General features: G+C 39.9%; 1 protein-coding gene and 1 pseudogene across 2 annotated transcripts; one reads left to right on the top strand and one right to left on the bottom strand.

The window, feature by feature from the left end:
• Positions 1 to 46: 46 nt before the first annotated feature.
• On the top strand, positions 47 to 23,472 carry SPMIP11 (sperm microtubule inner protein 11). 2 transcript variants are annotated; one of them, XM_024575916.2, is made up of 4 exons: positions 6,800 to 6,878; positions 20,429 to 20,551; positions 22,609 to 22,753; positions 23,249 to 23,472. In XM_024575916.2, the coding sequence occupies exons 1-4, from the start codon at positions 6,800 to 6,802 to the stop codon at positions 23,295 to 23,297; spliced, it is 396 nt and encodes a 131-aa protein (XP_024431684.2). In that variant the 3' UTR covers positions 23,298 to 23,472. The 2 variants fall into 2 exon arrangements, 1 of the variants encoding a protein (XP_024431684.2); XR_006653325.2 differs by lacking the exons at positions 6,800 to 6,878; positions 22,609 to 22,753 and adding an exon at positions 47 to 184.
• On the bottom strand, positions 21,436 to 21,529 carry LOC112318719 (U6 spliceosomal RNA; annotated as a pseudogene).
• Positions 23,473 to 23,515: the final 43 nt, after the last annotated feature.

Below are 23,515 nucleotides of genomic sequence, written 5' to 3'. Positions count from 1 at the left end.
TCCTCTCGCGAGAGCTGGGTTGCGCCTTCGCGCCTTGCCCGAGAGGGTGAGGCAATGGGCAATGTTTGTGGCGGTATGAAATGCCCGCCCACGCGCCGCTCTGCGGCTCCTCGGAGAATTTCTTTTGGGGCTAAGGTGGCAATATAAGATGGGGCAGACGGTGAGAATTTGACGCAAAAAATAGGTAAGGCTGTCAAAAACTGAAAAAGTAATTTGAGTGGCCCTATCGTATATCGTAACGTAAAGCAACGGCAGGGCTTTCGCGTTGTTGACGACGATGTAATGACGCATTTAAAAAGCCGGTATACGGGACGGGACGTAGCAAAAGCCTTTCAAGCGGTCCTAGCTTCAACACAGTGGTCCTACTTAAAGGAATAAACTGAAATTAATAATTTAGTGCTTAACATGTTCCAGGCATAAAACAGACTCTTAAATATACTCTTTAATAGGCATAACCTCAACAGGTAGGAATAATTTAATTCCTGTTTTGAGAACGGGTGAACTAAAACTGCTTCAGGGTGGAAAGCTTTACCACCGCCCTGGACCACCCTGCATAGGTATAAATTTGTAGATACCTGTCCTCTGTCAGGAGTTAGCCCAGCCCCAGTGTTTAGTGGCTCTTTGATCCTGGGCTGGATACTTAACCTCTCTGTACCTCTTGTACAAATGTAAATGATAGTAATTATACCTTCGTTTTAGTTTGTAAGAAGAATTTTAAATGAAGATGTAATGAGTTAAAACCATTTATAAGTAGCCGGCACATAGAAGGCGGGCAGTAGGTATTATACTAGTTACCGCATACTGATATTGAAGGCAAGGACAGTGCCTGCCTTTTATCCCGAGCACCTACCTAATACGTTCCTGACCCTAGTAGTCAACAAATGTGAAATAAATGTTCACAATACCCTACAATAAAGAATCTGAGGCTCAGGGAGATTAAATGGCTTGCCCTATATTATATCACATATGTAGATTTTAAGACTTTATTTATTTATTTTTAGAGAGAAGGAAAGAGAGGGAGAAAAATATCAGTGTGTTATTGCCTCTTAGGAGACTGCAACTAGGGACCCAGCTGGCAACCCAGGCATATGCTGTGACTGGGAATCGAACCAGCAACCTTTTGGCTCACAGGCCAGCACTCAATCCACTAAGCCACACCAGCCATGGATATATGTGTTGATTTTAAACACAGTCTAATTTTATTGTTTTTTCCATTGTAACTGTATCCTTGCATTTTAGGAACACTCAATTTATCTTGATTAAATCTGAGCAAGAGTAGAATCATTTGTCTTTTATAATGTAGTAGAACAAAATAATCAGTGACAACAAATTCACAACTATCAACAACCAAACATAAAAAACCAAAAACTAAGCAGACAACTAGAACAGGAACTGAATCACAGAAATGGAGATTACATGGTGGGTTATCATTGGGGAGGAGGGGAGAGAATGGGGGGAAAGGTACAGGGAATAAGAAATATAATTGGTAGGTACAAAATAGACGGGGAGGTTAGAATAGCATAGGAAATGGAAAGCCAAAGAACTTAGGTATGACTCATGGACATGAACTAAGGGGGGGTAATGATGGTGGGAGGTGGGGTACAGGGCAGAGGGGAATAAAGGGGAAAGATAGGACAACTGTAATAGCATAATCAATAAAATATATTTAAAATATTAAAAAAAATAATTAGTCTTTCTGATTCCATCTTTTTTTAAAATCCTCAACCACAGGATTTTTTCCCTTTTTTTCTTTCTTTCTTTTCTTTTTTTTTGTTAACTTAGGAAGGGAGAGAGAGAAGAACAGTGATCAGTTACTTTCCATGTTCCCAGACTGGGGGTCAGGTCAAACCCATAACCTAGGTATGTTCCCTGACCTGGGATAGAACCTGCAACCTTTTGATATACCTCCAACCAGCTGAGCCACCTGGCCAGGGCTTTTTGACTCCCATCTTTCTTCTGCCAGATATGTCATTTAGCTACTTCCGCTTAGTCCTGGAGATCCATAATGCTTACCATTAAAGGAACCTTACCTATAGCCAAGAAATTATTGAAGCAACCTCCCTGCTTGAAACTACCTTCCCAAGGAGATAAGGAATGTATGGACAAAAATAATGATTTATAGGAACCGTGACTGAGTTTGAAACTCCTCTCATCCCTCCCTTCCTCTGACATAAAAGAAGCATATGTTCCATACTTTCTCAGGGTGGTTCTTTAGGACACTAGTCCACTGTCTTCTTGGCTTGCTGGCTTTCCAAATAGTCACTTACCTTGCCTCAGCTCCTGTCACTTCCTGGCTGTTGTGCAGCAAGCAGAACGAACTTTCAGTCAATTACAATAATATTTTGAGTGGTGTTCTTTCTAGACATGGCTGTTCCAACACAATAAGTTTAATTTTAATTCATTCTCAGAAGTATTTCTTTCCATTTCAGGCCCTGCTTTGCCATATACTGCCTACAGTTAGCCTTAGCTCCATTTTACTCTGGAAAAAATTGAGATTCAGGAAGATTTAAATTACTCACATCAGGTTATAACATTGAAAAAACAAATGCCTTCACACTTCTTTCATCACAGACTTTTTAATAGATTAAGCACTTTTCAATCATGTATATTGTCTTTTAAAAGTCAAATTTATTTCTCCCAGGTCCTATTTGCCTATTTCTCTGGCCTGTGTTTATTTCTCCACTTAATCTCTAGGATCAGTGATTTTCAACTGATGTGCCCTAGAATTTTTAAAACATGAAATACCTGACTGTTTAGTCATGGGTACTCACCTTTTTCCCCTTGGATTGTCAAATTAAAAAATGACAACAGCCAACACAACAATAGTCATCCAGGTAGGATCAAAAGTATACCTGTTTTTTGGCAGATCGGCAAAAATACATATTTTTTTGGTGTACTGCAGAATTTTAGTAATTAGTTTATGTGTGCTATGAGATGAAAAAGGTTGACAATCCCTGTCTTGGACTGATGACTCCATTTTGAATTTACTATTCTGGCTGAGTATGCCAGTCTTGCAAGAAAAAGTTCTGGTATCTGTATGGCTTCAGACACTGCACCTCCTCACCAATGGCTTACTACCCCGAGTACAGAAGAGGAGGACCTGTGTAAATCAGAGAAAGGAAATATTCTTTGACTGAAAATGAAATTACTTCAAAGTAGGCAGTAATAAGAACATAACTGATAAGAGTTTTTATGTCAGGCCTGACTTCAAATCCCAGCTACTGTTTTGGGGTTTTTTTTAAACCATCTTAACCATTTTTAAGTGTACACATCAATAGCATCAACTACATTCACATTATCATGCAACAGGTCTCTACAACTTTGTCATTTTGCAAAACTGAAATTCTGTACCCACTGAACAAGTCCCCATTTCCTCCCTCCCCCAGCCCTGACAACCCCCATTCTACTTGCTGTTCCTATGAGTTTGACTACTATAGACACCTCATATAAGTGGAATCATACAGTATTTATCTTTCTGTGATTAGTTTACTTCATTTAGTGTAATGTTCTCAAAATTCCAAAAATTATATTTAACTAACTTAACTGTGTGGTTATAAATGTCATCTCTACATCCTGACAGAACACCATCTGGCACATAGTAGTTCAGTACATGTTTATTGTCAAGATAATGTTAAACCCCACCTGGTGTGGCTCAGTTGCTTGGGCATCCTCCTGCAAACTGAAAGGGTTCAATTCCCCGGTCAGGGCACATACCTGGGTTACAGGTTCAGTCCCCAGTTGGGGAGCATGCAGACGGCAGCCAGTTGATGTTTCTCTCTCATGTCAATGTTTGTCTCCCTCTCCTCCCTCCCTTCCCCTTTCTAATATCAAAATAATAATGTTAACCTTCTGCCCTTAAAGAACAACTGACAAAATCTTAAGCCAAAGGAACTTTGTTGTTGTTAAGTTAAATAGGACTTCATTTTCTGTAAATTACACCTATAAGGCTACTCTTCGTATTCACTAGACTACTCTAGTACAGGATTATACCATATTTCATGGTTTAATCTTATTTTACTTTGTGCTTATGAATGTCATTTCAGTCTTATCAGGCATTACCATTAACTACTGTTAAAATAATTTTTCCCAACGTTCAAGTCCCCAAATTAAAATGTGAAAAGATGGTGTGCTCTTCCAAACTATCCCTAATTCCACATTCAGTGATGTGACATGATAGTTTGTGAAATTGGCCATGGTGCATGTGTGTTGGTAAATTATGAACAACCAGTTATCCAGAAAAATAATTGTATGCGTATGTACATAAAGTTTATTTTAAAATTTACAGTTGTAAAGGATGTGCGGTACACAATTTATAAAAAATGAAATAGGCAATTTTATTTATTGTAACTTTTTATAGGCAACTATTTCCCACAGAATATTTTCATTGAGTTTTACCAAACTCTTAAATCAAGAACAAAACTTATGATTGCACTTGACAGGCAAGTATAGCTTTGACTGTTGGTTGACGTTTTCATTTGCATTATTCAATAAGATGAAAGTGAAACAATGAGACTTATGTTGGAACTTATTCATCAGTGGCTTGAGCAATATCTTTGCTAAACTGGATAATAGTTTTCAAATACTGGAAGAACATTTCAATTTTTTGTGCTTTTTGTAATGTAATGGATACAGACATGATACACTTTTAAACTTAATCTACATAATTAAATTTTTCTCTATTTCTTAACTCTAAACAATCAACAAGACAAATCAAGCCTTTGTAGCATTTGCCAATTTCTGTAGTGTTCTCTCCCACCATGGCCAATTTTAATTTAACAATGTGACATACTGACCATGAAATTGGGAAGAGATGACACACAATTATATAGTATACCCAAATAGACAGGGCCTTCTGGTTTCTCGTCTGCCATGGAAAGAGCATGAAGTCATCACTCCTGTTCCCACAATCAGAAAAAGGCTGAACAAACTGAAAATCAACAACCCTTTTTAAATGCATCAGAGAATTGAGGTGACAGCTCAACCTCTACCACAAAAAGCAGAGAGACAGGAAGAATCAGAACAGAGAATCATGGCCACCGGAAGCAAAAACTACTACTAGAACCAGCAACTGGTAGGAATATTTAAAGAGCAATTGACTAATTGCTAATAACTTGAAATTGGACTACACTGAAAGATTAAAAAAACTCCTGGGGACTCAGCCTTAAGGAGTCCCCCACATTTTTGTTTTACCTCCAGGAGCCCCACAGGTATTACTATCATTATAGTTAAGATATTTTTGGAAAAGAATTTTGGGAAAAAAATTGGCATCCTTCCCACAGGAGAGAGGGAAAGTAACCATTTTGAAGTACACCCAGATCATTCAGTTCTTAACAAAGGCCTGCCCTCAAGGAAAAATAACAGAGCTTAACCAATGTGGGAGAAGGAAAACAACCAACTCCAGCCTCCTGTAGCTTTCTTGTTTCACTTAAAGGGAGAAAAAAGACAAGAAATATTTGTGAAGGTCACAGTCCAGGAACACAAGCTCACTGAAAGACTGAGGCCTAATAAGATTAGAGAACATTTCTCTCCCCATTTTACCGACACATCAGTACAGTTCCTATGTAGTAACAGGGCATCCCGGCTGGAAGAACTATAAGCTCAGACTATTTAAGGAGTCTCTAGGGAAACCCAAAGACAAGTAAATTTTAGCTTCTGACACCTACAGCTATAACAAATAAGAAACAGCCTAACTCCCAGCCAGATAATCAGCATATAATGCCTGACTTTCTACCAAAAAATTACAAGGCATGCTAAAAGACAAAAATATATAATCTAAAGAGACAAGGCAAGCATCAGGCCCAGATTCATATATGGCGGAAATTTTTAAATTATCAAATGAATTTAAAATACTAAGATTAATATGCTAAGGACTCCAATGAGAAAAGCACACAACATGCAAGAACAGATGAGTAATGTAAGCAAAGAAATGAAAATTCTAAAAGTTAAAATGCTACAAATCAAAAACACTAACAAATGAAGAATGCCTTTGATAGGATTAGTAGACACAACCAAGGAAAGAATCAGTGAGTTTGAAGATATGCCTGTAGAAACTTCCCAAACTGAAAAGCAAAGAGAAAAAAGGAATAAAAAACCCAGAATATCCAGAGACAATAGCTGTAAATAACCTCATGAGCATAGATAATAATAAAATGTAAAATAATTAGAGTTTTTTAGTATTTGCTACTTGTATTTTTAATGTAATTTATTTGATTCTAATCTTTAGAATAATGGTTGTTTAAAAACCAGCTCAGAACATTCCTGCAAGTTTAGCAAGTGGCTCTCAAAAGTAGGTACAAACTGAGAGCCACTTGAAATAACTTAAAGACTCATTGGAAGTACCATATTCAGATTTAAATACTATTTGCTCAGGTTCCATTATATGCTGAGCACTATGCTATGGAAATTTGCATGCGTTATCTCATTTAATTCTCATACCTCCATGAAACAGATACTATCTCCATTTTTTTTAAATAAAAAAAAAATGAGGATTACTCTATTGAAAGTCAGGCAACTAGAATATGGTGAAACTAAGATTTGAGCCCATTTCAGTGTTCTTTCTACTCACTGCCTTCTGGAGCTTACAGTATAATAAAACTGGGGGCAAGTAAAAAGATAATCACTCCATTTTCCTGAAGTTATTTAGCACACTCCCACTCCAGCTCCATCATGAACCCATTAAATCATGAGCCTCTTTAGACAAAGGGAGTGTCAATTATAGTAATTCTTCAGAACATTACCATGGTTACCAAACACAGTGCTCCAGCCTGGACATTCCAGAAGAGGACAGGGAGAAGCTGAGATGGCCTTCTTCAACTTATATCTACTAGGATATCAAAATTCCTTTCAGCACAAGAAAAGGGATGCAACTGAAAAAACAAGTAAGGGGAATACAGAGTAAAGGGTTGAAAGGCCCACTTCTTAGCCATTTCTTTTCCTACCTTGGGTTAGAGATTTATCTCCCAAGATTAACAACTATACTAGTTAAAATTATGGAGTAGGCAGAATATCCATTTGGGCTCCTTCTCCTATCACTTAATTTCCTTGTTAAGAAACCCAATTTGTTCAACCAAATAAATGTATTCCTTTGCTCATTTAGCCAACATTTATTAAGCACCAGGTTTGTGCCAGGCTTTATGTTGGTGACTAGGGTTACAAAGATAGATAGGATAATGCCTTTGTCATAAAGCCGCTGACTATCAAATGAAGGTAAGTATGCAATGAGAAAATTTGCATTATTGTATGAGATTAAATTAAATATGGAATGCTATGGAGACACAAAAGAGGAAATACCTGATACTGTTGGGTTTGAAGTGAGAATAGGGGGATCCTTTAGAGCAGACCTCATACGCAAATTCTTCTAGAACTGAGTGTTAAAGGGTGATTGGAGTTCATCAAGTAGACAAGAAAGGAAGATAGCACAGACAAAGGAACAGAAACTGGAGAGTTATATTACGTGAACACTCAACTCCTCAGGTACAGATAAATGGTGAAGTAAACAGATGCTGTGGACAAGCCTTGAAAACTAGGCAGGGCCAGCCCTAACTTTAAAACTGCTAGAAGAAAAATCTTTATGACCTTGGATTAAGCAATGATATCTAAGATATGACCCCAAAAACATAAGCAATAGAATAAAGATAAATTAGATTTCATCAAAATTTTAAGTGTTTTAAATGTTTGGATTACAAGACAGATTTTAAATAAGTATAAACCCTTATTAAATTAGAAATCATGAAAAAAATTAAAGTCATTAAACAGCTGCATGAATAAAGGCTGTGGGCAGACTCATAGATACAGACAACAGACTGACAGCCCTCAGAGGCGAAGTGGTAGGGGGGCTGGGTGAAAAAGGTGAAGGGAATTAAGCTAAAAAAGTAAAAACAAAAAACCTCATAGACAGTCAACAGTATGGTGACTACCTGAAAGGGGAGTAGGGGAAGGAAGGAGAGGGTAAAGGGGGATAAAAGGTGATGGAAGGAGACTTGACTTGGAGTGGTGAACACACAATACAATATACAGATTATGTATTATAGAATTGTACCCCTGAAACCGATATTTTATTAACAAATGTCACCCAAATAAGGTCAATAAAAAAAATAATAAAAGAAATGTATAAGTTAAAAAAAGAAAGAAAAAGATAAAAAGGCTGTGGGCCCAGATGATTTTGATAAAATTTTTTTCAAAATTTTAGAACAGATAATTCCATTCTTAAAAGCACAGAAAACAGCCCTGGCTGGTGTGACTCACTTGGTTGGAGTGTAGTACCACTTACCATAAGTTGCAGGTTCAATTCAAGGTCAGAGCACATACCTTCTGAGGCAGCCAATTGATGTTTCTCTCTTGCATCAATCTTTCTCCTTCTCTTTCTCTCTCTCCCCCTCTCCCTCCTTCCCTCCCTCCCTCCATCCCTCCTTTCCTCTCTGTCTAAAAGCAATGAAAAAATATCCTTGGGTGAGGATTAAAAAAAGGCACAGAAAACGAAAATAATTAATTTTATAGAAATAACACGAAACTGAGTCAATAATAAAACATGATACAGAACATAGTACAAGAGAAGAACCTATAGAGCAATGTAAATGAACAAATCCTACTAACAGGTCAGATTCAAGAATGCATTTAAAACTCTAGCCGAGATAAAGCTAATGCAGTTCATCACTACCAAACCAGTATTACCAGAAATATTTTTTTGAAGATTGTATTTATTTATTTTTAGAGAGTAAGGGAGGGAGAAAGAGAGGGAGAGAAACATCGATTGGTTGCCTGTTGCATGGCCCCAAATGGGAACCTGGACTGCAACCCAGTTATGTGCCCTGACCAGGAATCAAACCAGTGACCTTTTGGTTCACAGGCCAGTGCTCAATCCACTGAGCCACATCAGCCAGGCAAGTATTGCCAGAAATATTGAAGGAAGAGGAGTAGGAGGAGGAAGTGGAGGGGGTAGAAAAAATATGAATAATAAAATGTCAATGACTACATACCTATCAATAATTACTTTAAATGTGAATGGATTAAATGCTCCAATCAAAAGACATAGAGTGGCTGAATGGACAAAAAAGCAAGACCCAAGTGTTCATTGATAGATAGATGCTTGGATAAAAAAGATGTGCATGTATGCAATAGAATGTTGGAATATTACTTGGCCGTGGAAAAGTATGAAATCTGGCCATTTGAAACAACATAGATGGACCTAGAGAATATTATGCTAACTGAAATAAGTCAAAGATAAAAAGCATATAGTTTCATTTATATGTGGAATCTAAAAAATAAAATAAAACAGAACAAACTCAGATACAGAGAACAAACTGATGGTTGTCAGGTGGGAAGGTGTTTGGGGGACTGGGTGAAAAGGATAAAGGAATTAAGAACTACAAATAGATAGTTATAAAATAGTCACAGGGAGGTAAAACAGAGCATAGGGAATATGAGGGGAAACTCCCCAAAATGGAATTTATTTATAAAAAATTGTGTATTCTTATGTTTAAATTTCAGTCACCTTCAAAGTACTCTCCATTTGATGCAATACACCTATCGAGACATTTTTTCTACTCCTCAAAACAATTTTTGAACTTGTCAATTTTGATGCCTTTCAGAGCTTCTGCCATTTTTTGTTTCACCTCTTCCACATCAGCAAACATTTCCCTTTAAGGACTTTTTACATCCGGGGAAACAGAAAAGATGTTCAGGGTGAGATCAGGCGAATAGGGAGGGTGGGTCATGCCATTTTTGATCCAAAACTGCTGCACACTGAGTACAGCGTGGGCATGTGTGCTTATAAATCATCCATCATGAAATGGGCAAATACATTGAGTCTTCCAAAAAAATTCACTGAAGCCAAACAGACTCTTACAACAATGCCAGCTGGTACACTGATATAGATGGGTTCCTAGAACACTCACCTAGTGAGGGAAGCCTGTACTGCAAGGTGCCAACCCTCCAGAAGGTAATCCAGGGATTTTTGGGGGTCTCCCCTTGTATAACTATGTAATAACTATGTATGGTGTCAAGGACATAGTATACTTATGAAGTGAAATCACTTCCTAAGTTATATAAATGTCTAACCACTATGTTGTAGTCCTGAAACATATAATACTGACTGTCAACTGTAATTAAAAAGTAAAAAAAAGCCCTGGCTGGTGTGGCTTAGTGGATTGAGCACTGGCCTGTAAACTGAAAGGTTGCTGGTTCCATTCCCAATCAGGGCACATGCCTGGGTGGCAGGCTAGGTCCCTGGTTAGGGGCATGTGAGAGGCAGCCAACTGATGTTTATCTCTCACATCAATGTTTCTCTCCCTTGCGTCCTCCCTCTCTTCTCCTCTCTCTGAAAATAAATAAATGAAATTTAAAAAGTTAAAAACATTAAGGAATATATTAAAGACAATCATGTACCATCAAGTAGATTTAGTCCAAAAATACAACAGTGGCTTACTATTAGAGAATGATCAATATAATACATCACATCTATATGTCAAATTAAAAAGGATATATACAACTGTCTCATTAAAATTAAACTCATTTGATATTTTAAAAAATACTTTGTAAACTAAAAATAAAAGGATATTCTTTAGCATAATAAAGACATCCCACAGAAATAAATTCCAGATAGATTAAAGATAAAAATATAAAACAAAACTATAGAAATATTACCGGACAACACAGAATATTTTTACAACCTTAGGGTGATTTTGGAAAATCTTTCCTTTAGAACATAAAGCCCAGAAGCCTAGTAGAAAAGACTGATAATTTTTACTAAGTAGAAAAATTGTAAATTATGTATCAGAAGATATCATAAAGTTAAAAGGCAAGAGACTAAGATAAAATATTTGTCATATATAGATGTGTATATATATAAACATGTATATAAATGCATGTATATTCATATGTATAATTCATATATATAATAATATTCAGAATATACCAAAAGCTTGTAAGTAAGGCACCAATCCGGATTCTTCTTTTCATCCAACATCAGATATTTATTTATTGAGAACTGATTGTGACAAGCACGTGTTAGGCACTGGAAATACAAAAGTGACTAACACAGAAAATGAATAAATAAGGTACAGATCGTAACAAGTACTGGGAAGGAAATAAGGGGGCAAAGCAATAAATCCGAAGTTATAAATTGCTGGCCAGACAACCAGACACAGCCTACAGAGTGCTTTTTAAAAAAAATTGGACCAACTTTTAAAAATCAGATTTTCTGTAAAGCCTCCATTTCTAACTTCTCTTTAAAAAATTAGAACTAGCCACACTGGCCCTAAATTCCCACATGACCACAAACAGCCAGAGCAAAGTAGCAGCTGCTCCTTTAGGTGGAACAGGTTTCTCACTCAGTTTGCTTTACTCATAAACATTATCTTCCTGGCTCTTACAGGCAACTGAATTTGCAGATAACCATGATGGAGAGTAACTTGGGAAAGCCCACTTTATACATAGTGATCAAAGAGGTAATATTTGAGCAACACCCTCAAGAATGAGAACAAGTCAGCCATGTTTAGAGCTTAGACTAGAGTGTCGTCTTTAGGAGAACAGATTTCGAAACCTAGAACAATTCAAGGCCAAAACTATAGCACAGCACCTCCACCTCCCACTTTGATGCATTGCTCTCACTGCATCCTAGCCAGATGGCCTGTTACTCATCTCCCACTTCTGACATGCCATTTTATTGTACACACCTGAAATATATATACACTCTGCCCATCATCCAGACCTCATAACAAAAAGAACCTTAGAACAATATTTCTGATCATACTATCCTATCCACAAAGACATTCAAGCAACCTGGCTACCCTCTGCTAACTTTGCCTTCAACCATGTGGTTCAGACTTCTCCCTGAAAATTCCATTCAATAGGAACGAGGAACACCGTAATGGGAGACTTGTCTCACGTCTTTCTGTGACTTCAGAACTGGTTTGGTAAATTCACAAGGAAGGAAGGGAAAAAGACAGCATTCTATTTGGCTCCTAGCAAGGCCACATCCACCTTACTTATTCATCTTTCTGATTCCAATTTCTACATTAATTCAAGGAACCCCCAGTTCCTAACTCTACACTCACCCTTAGCTCCACAACCCTAATGATCTTGCAGGACTCTAATTTTTAATCCACACTTATCTTCAGAATGATTCTCTGGCTCCACTCTCTTTGTATCTGATTTCACCTTGTTAATACATTCAGTCCAGTGGTTTGATCCTTGCTCTTCATCCTGTTCTCTGTGCTCAAATCAACCACACTCTTACCTGGCCCCTCAACTAGGGCTTTAATAGCAACCATAAAATGAACCTGTTAATATTGACACTTTTCATTCTTAACGCTGTTACTGGAATGATACTTTGAAGTCATTCACAATTTTTCTTTGAAGATAGGTGTTTTTTTCTTCTAGTAGATGCAAGTGTATTAACATTCAACTCAAAAAGCCCCCTCAAGCTTTCCTTATTATAATCATAATGAAAACTCAGAAGTGAGTCACCACGTGTAACTAAATATTCTGCCAGTCCCTGCCTCCTTTTCTCCTCCTGCCAATAAAGAACCAAAATAGAAAAACCAAAGAAGGAAACAGGGTGTGGGAAGCATACTTTGGTCTATCCCCAACTTCAGAAACTTAGTATTATTAGGTTCCCAAATTTTTTCAGATGCAGAGGCTAAATCACAGTAAGCAAATTCAGAGTGCTTCAGTTTCCTCACTTGGAAGTAGAGATTATAATGCCTTTCTCATAGGTTTGCTGTGGAGAGTAAATAAAATAATGTACAATACATCTAAGACCTAGCACATAGAACCAAACAACAGATGACTGGAAGAAAAGTTCTAAGCCATAATATGTAAGTTACTATTTATTGTACGTGTGGAATATATATATCTTTCCTATGACTGGAATATCCTTGTCTACTTCTCAGGACATACTTCCCAGGATAAACCTGGGAAGGAACATTTTTAACTGTAAGATTCCTTGAGAAGAAAAATATTCTGGCTGGCTTCTAAGGATATTTCATCCAGGCCCTTAAAGAGCCTGCTGCCCACAGCTGCCCACAGAAGAGCACACATGACCAGTGACTAGAACTCTCCAGTCTACCAATCAATGGATTCCTGCCCCTCCCAGACTCACCCGTCCTGATCCTAATACTGGTTGCCCCTGCAAGTTCAGCCTAGTCCAGAGTTCACGCACCTGATGCCCAAGTCTCTTAAGTACCTAAGCTTTCCCTTCCCTGTCTTACCCAGGGGAGCATAGCCCTATATGTCCTTTCCTTTGCTGAATGCCTCTACCTGCTTTGAACCCTGGTCTCCTATACATTCTTTATCATCTCACCTGGACATTTCTCTTGGTCCAGGAGGGTCTTAGTCTTGATTTTAAACAAATTAACTCTTATCTGGCCCTTCGCCGAGACAACTCCTTTGCCTTATTATATGAAAACCATTGGTCAAGCTAGACCTTATCAAAACACAAATATATACTCATTGCTCACTAACAGAAGTTACAGAGGCAAGTTGATAGGAGTAGGTGGTAGAAGAGATTATGCTTGTTCTTGTCTAGAGACAAACGGTCTCTCCCTGCCAGACTCTCCAGCGACAGCCCTCTAGTCACAGACACAATGATATCCAAGCTATGCACATCCAACAGGCCTCACTCCATCCTCCTCCACTGATGCCTTTATTATTCCTCTTCCCAGAGGAATTCACTAACTAGTCCTCAGAGTTGCTCTTACTTCCACTTCCAAATGAATCTCTTCAAAGAATGACTAAGTCTCAAGTCTCTGGTAAAAACTGAACACATCTAACTTGCATTATCATTTTCTGGATCCTGTCAGAGGATGTAATTGGTGATTTTCCCCACCTTGGCTGGGGTGTCCAATGCTCAGTCTCCTAGATCTCCTGGCCTCTCCAGCTGCAGGTTCCATGACTCACCTGTGAGGAGCCAGTACGGGGATGCCATTCTTAGATTCCAGCAGAGGGCACTGCACTCCTGGCTTTTCAAACACAAGCAGGAAATCAGCCAAAAATGAATTGGCCAAAACCTCTGAGCTCCTCTCTGCCTTTCCAAATGGATAGACCTACTATAGTTAATAGAAGTGTATCTTTGAAACAACCCATACATCTCATAGCTGCTACAGACCACCATCCTCTATCTGCCTGAAACTGGAAGGGAGAAAGTACTCAAACTACTCATAACTACAATCATCCAAAGCCTAGAGAATGGGCACCTCCAAGGTGGGTGATTGTCTGCACTGCAGCAGACAGGCCACTTTTCCCACATTGGCTCAGCCTTGCCCCAGTGATCTTACCCACCGGGACTGATCCAGTCCACTGCAGAGTGGCCATCAGGTTCCTGTCATTTCTGGTCCCTGATGCTGGCCGTAGGAAGTGATACTACACATTTCAGTGGAGCTCAGGAAGCCAGGGTTCTGCCTCTGGATCATAGTAATGATATCATGTCCCCCACCCAAGTCAAGACTGCTCTGGGGTGAGCAAGATACCCTTGACAGCACCCGCATTGAGCTGTACAAAAGGAGCCCATCGAGAGACCAGTTCTTTCAGTCCATGTTTTCCCATAGTCCTTGATCTTTAGTGGATGCTCTCATTAGGTTATTTCGAGTCATTTTGGAGCGGTGGTTAAGAGTATGGGCTCTGAAACCAAACTGCTTGGGTTAAACTCATGTCTCTGCCAATGCTAGTTATGTGACCTTGGGGAAATTACTAAATTTCTCTGGGCCTCTGTTTCCCTATTTGTAAAATAAGATAATAATAGTACCTACCTTGTATAGTTGTGGCAAGCACATTTACTGAATATTAGCTTTTTTATCGTGATCTCTAGATTCAGGGGTGTCTAACCCGTGGCCCAAGGGCTGCATGCGGCCCAGGATGGCTATGAAGGCAGCCCAATACAAAATCGTAAATTTACTTAAAATGGTTTTTTTTGCTCATCAGTTTTGATTAGCGTTTATATATTTAATGTATGGCCCAAGACAACTCTTCTTCCAGTATGGCCCAGAGACACCAAAAGGTTTGGATATCCCTGTGAGTCTAGAAGATCCCATATAGTCCATTTTAGGTCAGCAGTCTGCAACCAGCACTATGCCTCTCTGTTATCACTCCATTTCCTTCCCCTGTGTTCAGGATCCTGGGCAAGTTGGCCACTTTGAGGAAGATATTTTTGGACATGGAAGCAAAGGAACTCCCCCAAAGGTGAAATATGCCCTGAGGATTGGTCTAGTTCCCTGGTCTCAAACTCCTGTCCACTTCCTCCCAAAGCACTGGCAATTTCCTTGTATCAGGAAGACAATAAGTGCAAGACAACCTTCCAAACATATGTCAGCCAATTTCAACCCATTTTAATGTCCCAACCAACTTCGAGAGGTTTATGCCCAGCGTTGGATATGACCTCCGGGACAGGAGTCATTTCTTACGTACAATACCACAACATTTCTCTCAAACTAATCTTATATGATTGTACAGTCAGGGTGGTACTATTCTGTTAGCAGTAACACCAAGTGTAAGACAATTACTAGTAATGGGTGTTAGATATTAAAACCACTATGTTCTAAGCATCTGAACAGGCAGGCAAGCACCCTAACCCAGAAGTCAGAATTTTAGGAGCCACTTAGGCACACATTTTAAAAATTCTTCAACCTGAAAATATTGTGGCCAATCAGCCCCAGTTCCAACCAACAGAGGCAATGGGCAAAGTAGTAGATAACTAAGATTTTGTGATGACTCCAGTGGCCCTGGGAAGCCTATAATATTGAGAAATCTGCAACATTAACTAGGATATGAGTGCAAGATCCACCCAAGTACTTTCGCACCATTCCAGATGTTCTTTATGGTCCAACCAAAGCATTAAGTGTGGTCTTATGGCAACTCCCATTTCACGGCCCAATTCTAGAAGAAACTGTTTACAGTACTGCCTATCTATTTAGCCCTCAAAACCATATGAAACATGGCATTGTATCAACTAGGTGGATGAATACCATCTACCAACAAAATGATGGATTCTACTACCTTGCCACTGTGGAGTTTGCTTATAAAGAGCTCAGTGCAACCCTCTACCCAAATCATGCCCTTTCACAGAGTCTGTGGCAGGATTCTTTTACCTCCCTCTCCCCACACTGCACCCTAGGTAGCTTTCAATTCTGGAAGTTTGGGGAAGCTACAATTACCAAAAATTATCTTCCAGCCTGCCAAAAACTGATGTGAAGAGTATGTCAACCAGTGCTTGATTCAGAAGGAAGGCATCCAAGTGGATAACATTGTCCAGCACGCCTCCAAGCACACAGTAACTATCCATATGGAAAGCTGGGAATCTACTATTTGGAAACTGAGATAATAGAGAAGATCATCTGGCTGTACCCTTAAGGACAATCAGTCTGAGGGCAGATGAAAAGCCCCCACCATCACTCACATGCACTCTGACCAATAGTTAATCATGGTCCAGATCCCATTGCCCTCAGTCCATATCTACTGAGCCACGAACATTCTACCACCCACTACTTGCCCAAAGTCAAATCACCAAACTGAAATGACACTGGTTCCAGGAACTAGCCCCTCTCCTTGCTGTAACCTGTGATGCGGCACAGATCAGCCCCCTGGTTCAACCCAGGCTTCCAGAACTCTATACTCTCTGCTGCCTCTCCAAGTCCTCAACTATCTGTAGAGGAAGGTGATTCAAACAATGTGCCACTCTGGCAGTGTCATTATCTCAGGGAATACTAAAGGAAACTTCCACAGGAATGCAAAAGGGAGGGAAGAGGGACAGAGGGAGTGGGGCCAAGCTAGGAAGAAGGGGAAAAGCTGGAGATGGGGAAGAACTCCAGAAAGGATGAGGCATCCCCACCCTCCAACAGAGGTGAGGCAGCAGTTCAACAATTTCCAGAGAGAATGGCTAACTTTCATCCCGGTACTGACAGCTCAGGTGTGAGCCAAATCCTATTTAAGCAGAACATGACTTTATTAAAAGAATATTAGTGGGATTTTATCAAACTAAAAAGTTTCTGCACAACAAATGAAACAACAAAATGAAAATACAACCTGCAGATGAGAGAGATTATGTGCAAACCATACATTTGATAAAAGGTTGATAACTGAAATATATAAGAAACTTATAAATCAATAGCAAAAAAAAATCTGGTCAAAAAATGGGCAAAGGAACTGAAAAGACATTTCTCCAAAGAAGACACACAAATGGCCAACAGGAATATTAAATGATACTCTACATGATTAATCATCAGGAAAATGCAAATTGAAAACAGTGAGTAACACCTCAAATGTGTTAAAAGGGGTTATTATAAAAAAAAGAAAAAGGTAAGTGTTGGTGAAGTGGAGAAAAGGAAACCCTTATGCAGTGTTGGTGGGAATGTGACTTGGTACAGCCAATATGGAAAACAGTATGGAAGTTCCTCCAAAAATTAAAAATAGAACTACCATATGATCCAGCAGTTCCATTTCAGGACATATGTCCAAAGGAATTGAAATCAGGATCCCAAATTGATATCTCACTTCCATGTTCATTGCAGCATTACTCACAATACCCCAGACATGGAAGCAACATAATGTCCATAATGCATGGATAGATAAAGAAAATGTGGCACATGTATACAGTGGAAATCCTGCCATTTGCAACAACATGGATGAACTTGGAAGACATTATGTTGAGTGAAATAAGCCAGACACAGAAGGATAAATACTACATGATACCACTTACAGAAGGAACCTAAAATAATCAAACCCACAGGAGCAGAGAATAGAATGGTGGTTGCCAGTGGCAAGGGGAAAGGACAGAGGTAGAGATAGTAGTGAAAGAGTACAAGTTTCAGTTGTACAAGGTAAGTCTGGAGACCTACTCTGCAGCACAGAGCCTGTACTTATACTTAATACTGTATTACATACTTAAAAATTTGCCAAGAGGGTAAATCTTGTTAAATGCTCATCACAAAATAGTAACAACAATAAAGAGGGTAGGAGACAGTCTCTCGAAGGGATGGATATGTTTGTGGTATACATTGTAGTCATGGTTTCACAGTTGTGTACTTATCTCCAAACTCATTAAGCTGTATATATTAAATGTGTACAACTTTTTACGTCAATTATACAGTGAAGTAGTTTAGCTGTAGAAAGAAATGAGAACCAAGCTTCATGGACGGTAACCAAAAACATTGTTGAGAATCATGCTGCAGACCTGGCTGGGCACAGACACTACTGTGTTCAATGCTGGGGCAGGCACTGCTGGCACCAAGGACGCCGGGCCCTGCATACTGCTCCTAGAAACAAGTGCAGCTTCGCTGCTGCAACTTCCCATCAACAGAAAAAATTTTACATGTCCCTGCTTCTTTGCAATCTCATCTTTGATTCAAAAGCTGGAATAGGTGTATTTGATTGCCCTAGCCAAACTCTGTACCCATGCCCTAGATGCAGGAGAGGCTAAGTATATTAGTCCAGTGATTTTCAACATTTTTCATCCCATGGCATGCATAAACTAATTACTAAAATTCTGTGGCACACCAAAAAAAATAATAATTTGCCAATCTGGAAAAAAATAGGTATAATTTTGATTCATTCACAGCAGACGGCTGGTGTTATGTTGGCTGTTGTCATTTTTTATTTGACAATCTAAGGGAAAAGAGGTCAGTGCTCCTGACTAAACAGTCAGGTATTGCATGTTTTAAAAATTCTTGCAGCACACCGGTTGAAAATCACTGTCTTTGTCTGCTAACATAGACTGGGGGGCTTACAAACGAGAGAAATGTCTCACAGTTCAGGCGGCTGAAGTCCGAGATCAGGGTGGCAGCATGGTCAGGTGAGGGCCCTCTTCTAGGTCGCAGACTTCTCTTTGTGCCCTCACATTGAGGAAGGGGTGAGGGAGCTCTCCCAGGCCTCTTTTATTTTATTTTTAATTGAATTTATTGGGTGACACTGGTTAATAAAATTATATAGGTTTCAGGTGTACAATTCTATCATACATCAGCTGTATATTGCATCGTGTGTTCGCCTCCTCCCATCACCACTTATCCCCCCTTAGCCTCTTCTACATTCCCTCACCACCCTTCCCCTCTGGTGATCACCATGCTGTTGTCTGTGTCTATGAGTTTGCCTTTTTTTTTTTTTTTCTTAATCCCCTCACTTTCTTCACCCAGACCCACAACTCCCCCTCCCCTGACAGCTGTCAGTCTGTTCTTTATCTATGAGTCTGTTTCTATTTTGTTAGTTCATTGTGTTCATTAGATTCCACATATGAGTGAAATGATATAGTACTTATCTTTCTCTCAGTGGCTTATTTCACTTAGCATACTGCTCTCCAGGTCCAACCACACTATCACAAAGGGTAAGATTTCCTTCTATTTTCATGGTCTCAGGCCTCTTTTATTTTTTATTATTGTTGTTATTATTTTAATCCTCACCCAAGGGTATGCTTATTGATTTTAGAGCATGGGGAAGGGAGGAGGGAGAGAAACATCAATTGGTTGTCTCTTATAATGTACCCCAACAGGGGATCGAGGACTGACCTGCAAACTAGGTACATGCCCTGACCTGGAATCAAACCCACAACCTTTCAGTTTACAGGACGATGCTCCAACCAACTGAGCCACACAGGGCAAGGGCTCAGGCCTCTTTTGTAAGGGCACTAGTCCCAATGCTGAGGGCTCTGCCATCATGACTTAATCACCTCCCAAGCCCCCACCCCCAAATACCATTGCCTTGGGCATTAAGTTTTCAACATATGAATCTGGGGGAGGACATAAACATTCAGACCATAGCACTGGGTAAGGAAGATTTGGTCTTTTCAGCCTAGATCTGGTTTTGCCTCAGAGGAGATTCCCAAACCCTCATAAGAATACTAGATCTACACTGTACTACTCTGCCCTACCACACACTACCCTACCCTACTTTGCACTAGGTCTGTGCATTGTCCCGCTCCACTTTACCCAGCACTAATCAGGCTCCAAAACAATAGCAATCTGAGTCCTCCCTAATGCTTCTAACACTTGCTATCTTGCTGCCTGAATTGCTCTTCCTGATACTACCATGTCCCACATACTTCTTCTGAATGTCCAAGACTCAGCTCAAACATAACTTCCCCTATTGGACCAATTAAAGCTCTGCAAATGTGCCAATTCCAGAAAGGGAGTGTCTATCTGGATAAAGTGCCTTTTTCTTTTCCTTTTTGGCCTGCACTGATCCTAAGTATCTATCTATCTTGATACCAGCAGGAGGCCACTCAAAGCCCAGGAGTCACTGAAGAATAAGAGACTGGTTTAGAGAGGTCTCTTGATCACTGGATTCTCCCACCCTCCCCTCCGTCACAGGCATTGTGATTTGACTCCTGAGATCCCAAGAATCGAGAATCAGATTCAAGTGGCTAGGAGAGATCCCTGCCATACACCAGAGACTCAGAGCATCACACAGACCCCTTTGACAAGTACTCAGTTCAAGTTTGCTGTCATTTCAGACCAGAAGGAACTGGTGCCCACAAGGCTTCCCCCAATTAACTCAGAAGATGGGAATTATTCTGTGCACAAGAATAGCCACACAAAGTACCACAAAGCTGTACGGAAGGTGTTGTTAAAGACATGTAAGTATCTTCAAGTGGGTTACTCTGAGTTCCTAAGTAATGGCTGGGATGAGGTGGGGCATGGTTCTGGGACAGGAGAAAAAGAGCCAAGAAAAGGGACTGAGAAGACGAGGGAGAAAGTAGATCTGAGTGGCGGAGTGAGCAAGATAAAAGTTGAATCAGACTGGGAAGCACAAGATCCAGGTTTGAGACCTAGTTCTGCCTCTTTTAAATATCACTTATCCTTAATTAACCTGCTTCCTCATCCATTAAAAAAACAAGCCCTGGCCTAGTAGCTCCATTGGTCAGAGCATCGTCCTAATATGTCAAGGTTGCCGGTTCAATGGCCGGTCAGGGCACATACAAGAAGCAACCAATGAATGCATAAATAAGTGGAACAAATCAATGTTTCTCTCACTCCCCCTCCCTCCTTTCCTCCCTTTCTCTCTCTGACTCTAAAACAAAATTTTTTAATGCTAAAAAAAAATAAACTGAAACAGAAAATGCCTGCTCTACCAATCTTACAGATTGCTCTGTGGATCAAACTAAAAACGAGACAACTTAGGAAAGCACTTGTGTATTTCTGTGCGTCATGCCTGTGAGGAGGGGTAGACTGAGTACTAGCTTTGGGATTTAACCTGAGTTAAGTTCCAAACAAGCTATGTGACCTTAAGAAAGTTCCTTTAAACACACCTGCTGTGGACCATCTGGAAAAGGGAATAATGCTCTAGCATTGCATGAAAGTTAGAGAAAATGGACATTTAAGAAAGTGTCCAGGACAAACTACTGACAGATGCGATAACTTGTAGGAATCTCCAGGAATTATGCCATATAAAGGAAGCCAATCTCTAAAAGATCACATACTGCATGGTGCTGATTATACAGCATTCTTTCTTTTCTTTTTTTAAAATATGGAATGCTTCACAGATTTGTGTGTCACCCTTGCCAATCATCTCTGTTGCGTTCCAATTTCAATGTATGTGCTGCCAAAACAAGCACTATAATATTCTCAAGAAAACAAAATTATAGAAGTGAAGAAATGATTATAGATTACTAAGCGCAGGTGTAGGGGACGGAGGGAGTAGCTCCAAAAGGGCAACTCCAGGATCACGTAGTGACGGAGCTGTTCTCTATCGATATGTTTATAGCATGGTTGTAACATCGTGCAGTGGTTTTCCAGGATGTTACCATTGGGAGGAAATGGGTGAAGGGTACACAGGATCTCTTTGTATCGTTCCTTACAACTATATGTGCATCTATAATTATCTCAAAATCAAAGTTTAATTTAAAAAACTAAAATGCTTTCAGAAATCAAAGACAACATATATGAAGGAGTACTAAGAGTTATTTCTAATAGCAAAACTTTTTACAAGCTTATTATTGATTAATAGGAAAATGACTAAGTCAAAAATGGTATATTAGGGATTTTTAAAATGTTGATTATAAAGACCAAATGCCCAGATTATTAGTGTTTAATTCTGAATTTTTTAAATATAGAAATTTTATACAGCGGTATAATTAGATTTATCCAAATAAATAGTGAAAATATAAACAAATCTAAGTAAGTCTGACATTCTTTCAAAATTTTAAAAACACCTCTAATACAACATTTAGAACATGATACTTGGTAAATGATATTTATAAGCATATGTAAACATGAGGTAGTATGTTTGCTAAGTTTCAGAGATTTGACTGAACGAAAGGAGGGAAGTATTTCACAGAGAAGGGCCAGGAATGAGGATAATTAAGCCTAAAAAAAATAAAAGAACTGGGGACCCATCTTGCACATTTGCCAAGTTGAGCTGACCACTTCTTTTCCACAATCATAGCCCTTGGGGAAAGCTCTCTTGGAGATGGCCTTAATAGCAGCAGGAAGGACCAAAACAGATTCAACTGACCATGAAGGGGGTGAGATGCTGGTATCCGGAAGTAAAGCTGGGTGTGGTGACCGAATTCCTAGGACTTCTCAGCACCTGGTCAGGCCCAGTTGCTAGGCTGGCCTTATACTGCCCTGAGGCACAAAAGGGAGTAGAGGACTAAAAGAAATTGGATAACCTGTTCTTCCCCAAAACTTTCAGTCCCCAATCAAGTCTTCAGAGTACCCCTGACTGATGCTCAGAACTTCAGCTTCTGGAGGTCCCATGACCCAGGAGTGCGCCCAGAGGAGACCACGCCCTGGATCCAGGGCCCTCACCACTGCCTCATTAAAAGCCCAATGACCAGGTTAGGCTGGGAGGGGTGAGGTGGGGAGACCATGGGAAGTACTCCCTCCTCTCACTTAAATTCTCGAAGACTGTTTCATCTGTACTCAGAGTTAGGGAATAGAAGAGGTGGTTTGGGTATTACCAGGGAAAAGTGACCCCAGAATCTGGGCAGTGGTGGCGTTCAAAGGAGTTAAAGATTTGTCTGTGTCTTTGTTTCCCTCTGTGGACAGGACTTCTGGGCAGGCATGAGACAAGTATCTATAGCATTCCTGCGGGGTCCCTGGAGTGTCTGTTCCCTTCCTTGCTGCCTGCCCTCCCTCCAGCCACCATCCACTGGCAGCAGTCCTACTTCCTCAACAACCCCCTGCCCATTCTGCACTGAGGCAGTCTCAGGAGCTCTGTATAAGGACCCCACCACACACACACATGCACGCGCGCGCGCACACACACACACACACACATTCTGGCCTGGCCTGGCCTGGCCTGGCTGAATCTGAGGCCTTCTCTTTTTCAGGTTTATGGAGCACTCTGTCCTCAGTGACAGAGTCTTCAGTCTGTACTGAGCAGGATGTGTTTGCAGAAGGACGGGATAGACTGTGGCAGGAGAACAAAGAAGGAGAAAGAGGAAGAAAGTGTCCTGGTTCTGATAGCTGACCAATGAGGGGAGGGGACTGAAAAAGCAGAATAAAATTAGATCGGACCATAAGTCACTTGTGTGCACTGAAATTAAGGGGGAGAGAAATTATCCCAATGCCCAAATTCCTGTGAGATCAGGTATGTG

This window comes from Desmodus rotundus, chromosome 3 (genome assembly GCF_022682495.2).
Source record: "Desmodus rotundus isolate HL8 chromosome 3, HLdesRot8A.1, whole genome shotgun sequence".
NCBI classification, from domain to species: domain Eukaryota; kingdom Metazoa; phylum Chordata; class Mammalia; order Chiroptera; family Phyllostomidae; genus Desmodus; species Desmodus rotundus.
Note: the sequence above shows the minus strand (reverse complement) of the source record. Positions and strands in the feature narration are given on the sequence as shown.

What these genes read in the sequence shown, in the direction of transcription:
- SPMIP11 (XM_024575916.2), top strand. Translation starts at nt 6,800, where the DNA reads ATGGCCTTCTTCAACTTATATCTACTAGGATATCAAAATTCCTTTCAG. An exon ending in GGATGCAACTGAAAAAACAA is followed by an intron (nt 6,879 to 20,428) that starts GTAAGGGGAATA and finishes CTGTCATTTCAG; the next exon opens with ACCAGAAGGAACTGGTGCCC. An exon ending in ATTAAAAGCCCAATGACCAG is followed by an intron (nt 22,754 to 23,248) that starts GTTAGGCTGGGA and finishes TCTCTTTTTCAG; the next exon opens with GTTTATGGAGCACTCTGTCC.